Source organism: Eimeria mitis, genomic scaffold, assembly GCF_000499745.2.
Source record: "Eimeria mitis Houghton genomic scaffold, Emh_scaff395, whole genome shotgun sequence".
NCBI lineage: Eukaryota > Apicomplexa > Conoidasida > Eucoccidiorida > Eimeriidae > Eimeria > Eimeria mitis.
The window spans coordinates 16507-17202 of record NW_013572285.1 but is presented as its reverse complement, the minus strand read 5'-3'; the positions used below and the strand labels follow the sequence as shown (position 1 = coordinate 17202).

At 59.5% G+C, this 696-nt stretch overlaps 1 protein-coding gene across 1 annotated transcript in view; it reads right to left on the bottom strand.

The window, feature by feature from the left end:
- The window catches only part of EMH_0010780 (uncharacterized protein), a gene marked incomplete at both ends in the record, with an annotated part of 22294 nt that overhangs the window by 5220 nt on the left and 16378 nt on the right, over positions 1–696 (bottom strand). Inside the window, 2 exons of the mRNA XM_013499051.1 lie at positions 82–472; positions 613–696. Coding sequence (XP_013354505.1) covers positions 82–472; positions 613–696 — 475 coding nt within the window. The remainder of the gene's footprint in view (positions 1–81; positions 473–612) is intronic.

Here is a 696-nt window from a genome sequence, read left to right as displayed (position 1 = left end):
CACCAGCACCAGCAGCAGCAGCAGCAGCAGCAGCAGCAGCAGCAGCAGCAGCAGCAGCAGCAGCAGCAGGTGTGTATATACCTCTCTAACAGCTTGTATACAGTATGTGGTCATCTGCCGCAAATCATAAAGAAGGCCGGCAGTGTAGGGGGCGAGACGGGCTTCATCTGTTTCTTTATTTGCTGCTGAACAAACAGAAGTGCTGCTGCCTGCTGCTGCTGCTGCTGCTGCTGCTGCTGCTGCTGATGCTGCTGCTGAGGGGGGAGCTGCTGCTGCTGCAGCAGCAGCAAACAGATCGTCCGCGTCGCTAGCACTGCCCTCCAGCTGCTGCTCCTCCCCTAACCCTGCATGTGAATACCAGTACTGCTGCTGCTGCTGCTGCTGCTGCTGCTGCTGCTGTTGCTTGAGGGCTTCAGCTGCGTCTGCTGCTGCTGCTGCTGCTGCTGCTGCTGCTGCTGGTGTGAAGGCCCCCCTGTATGCTGCTGCCCAGCCAGAGAGATGAGGGGGGATGTAGAAGGAACGACGCTGCGTGGGGTGTATAGGCAGGTCTGGGGTGTATAGGGACCTCGCAAACAGCAGCCGCAGCGCCTCAGCCGATAAAAACGGGCGTACATACAGCACACCACGTCCCCTGCTGCTGCCGCTGCTGCTGCTGCTGCTGCTGCTGCTGCTGGTGAAAGCAGCAGCAAACTCAAG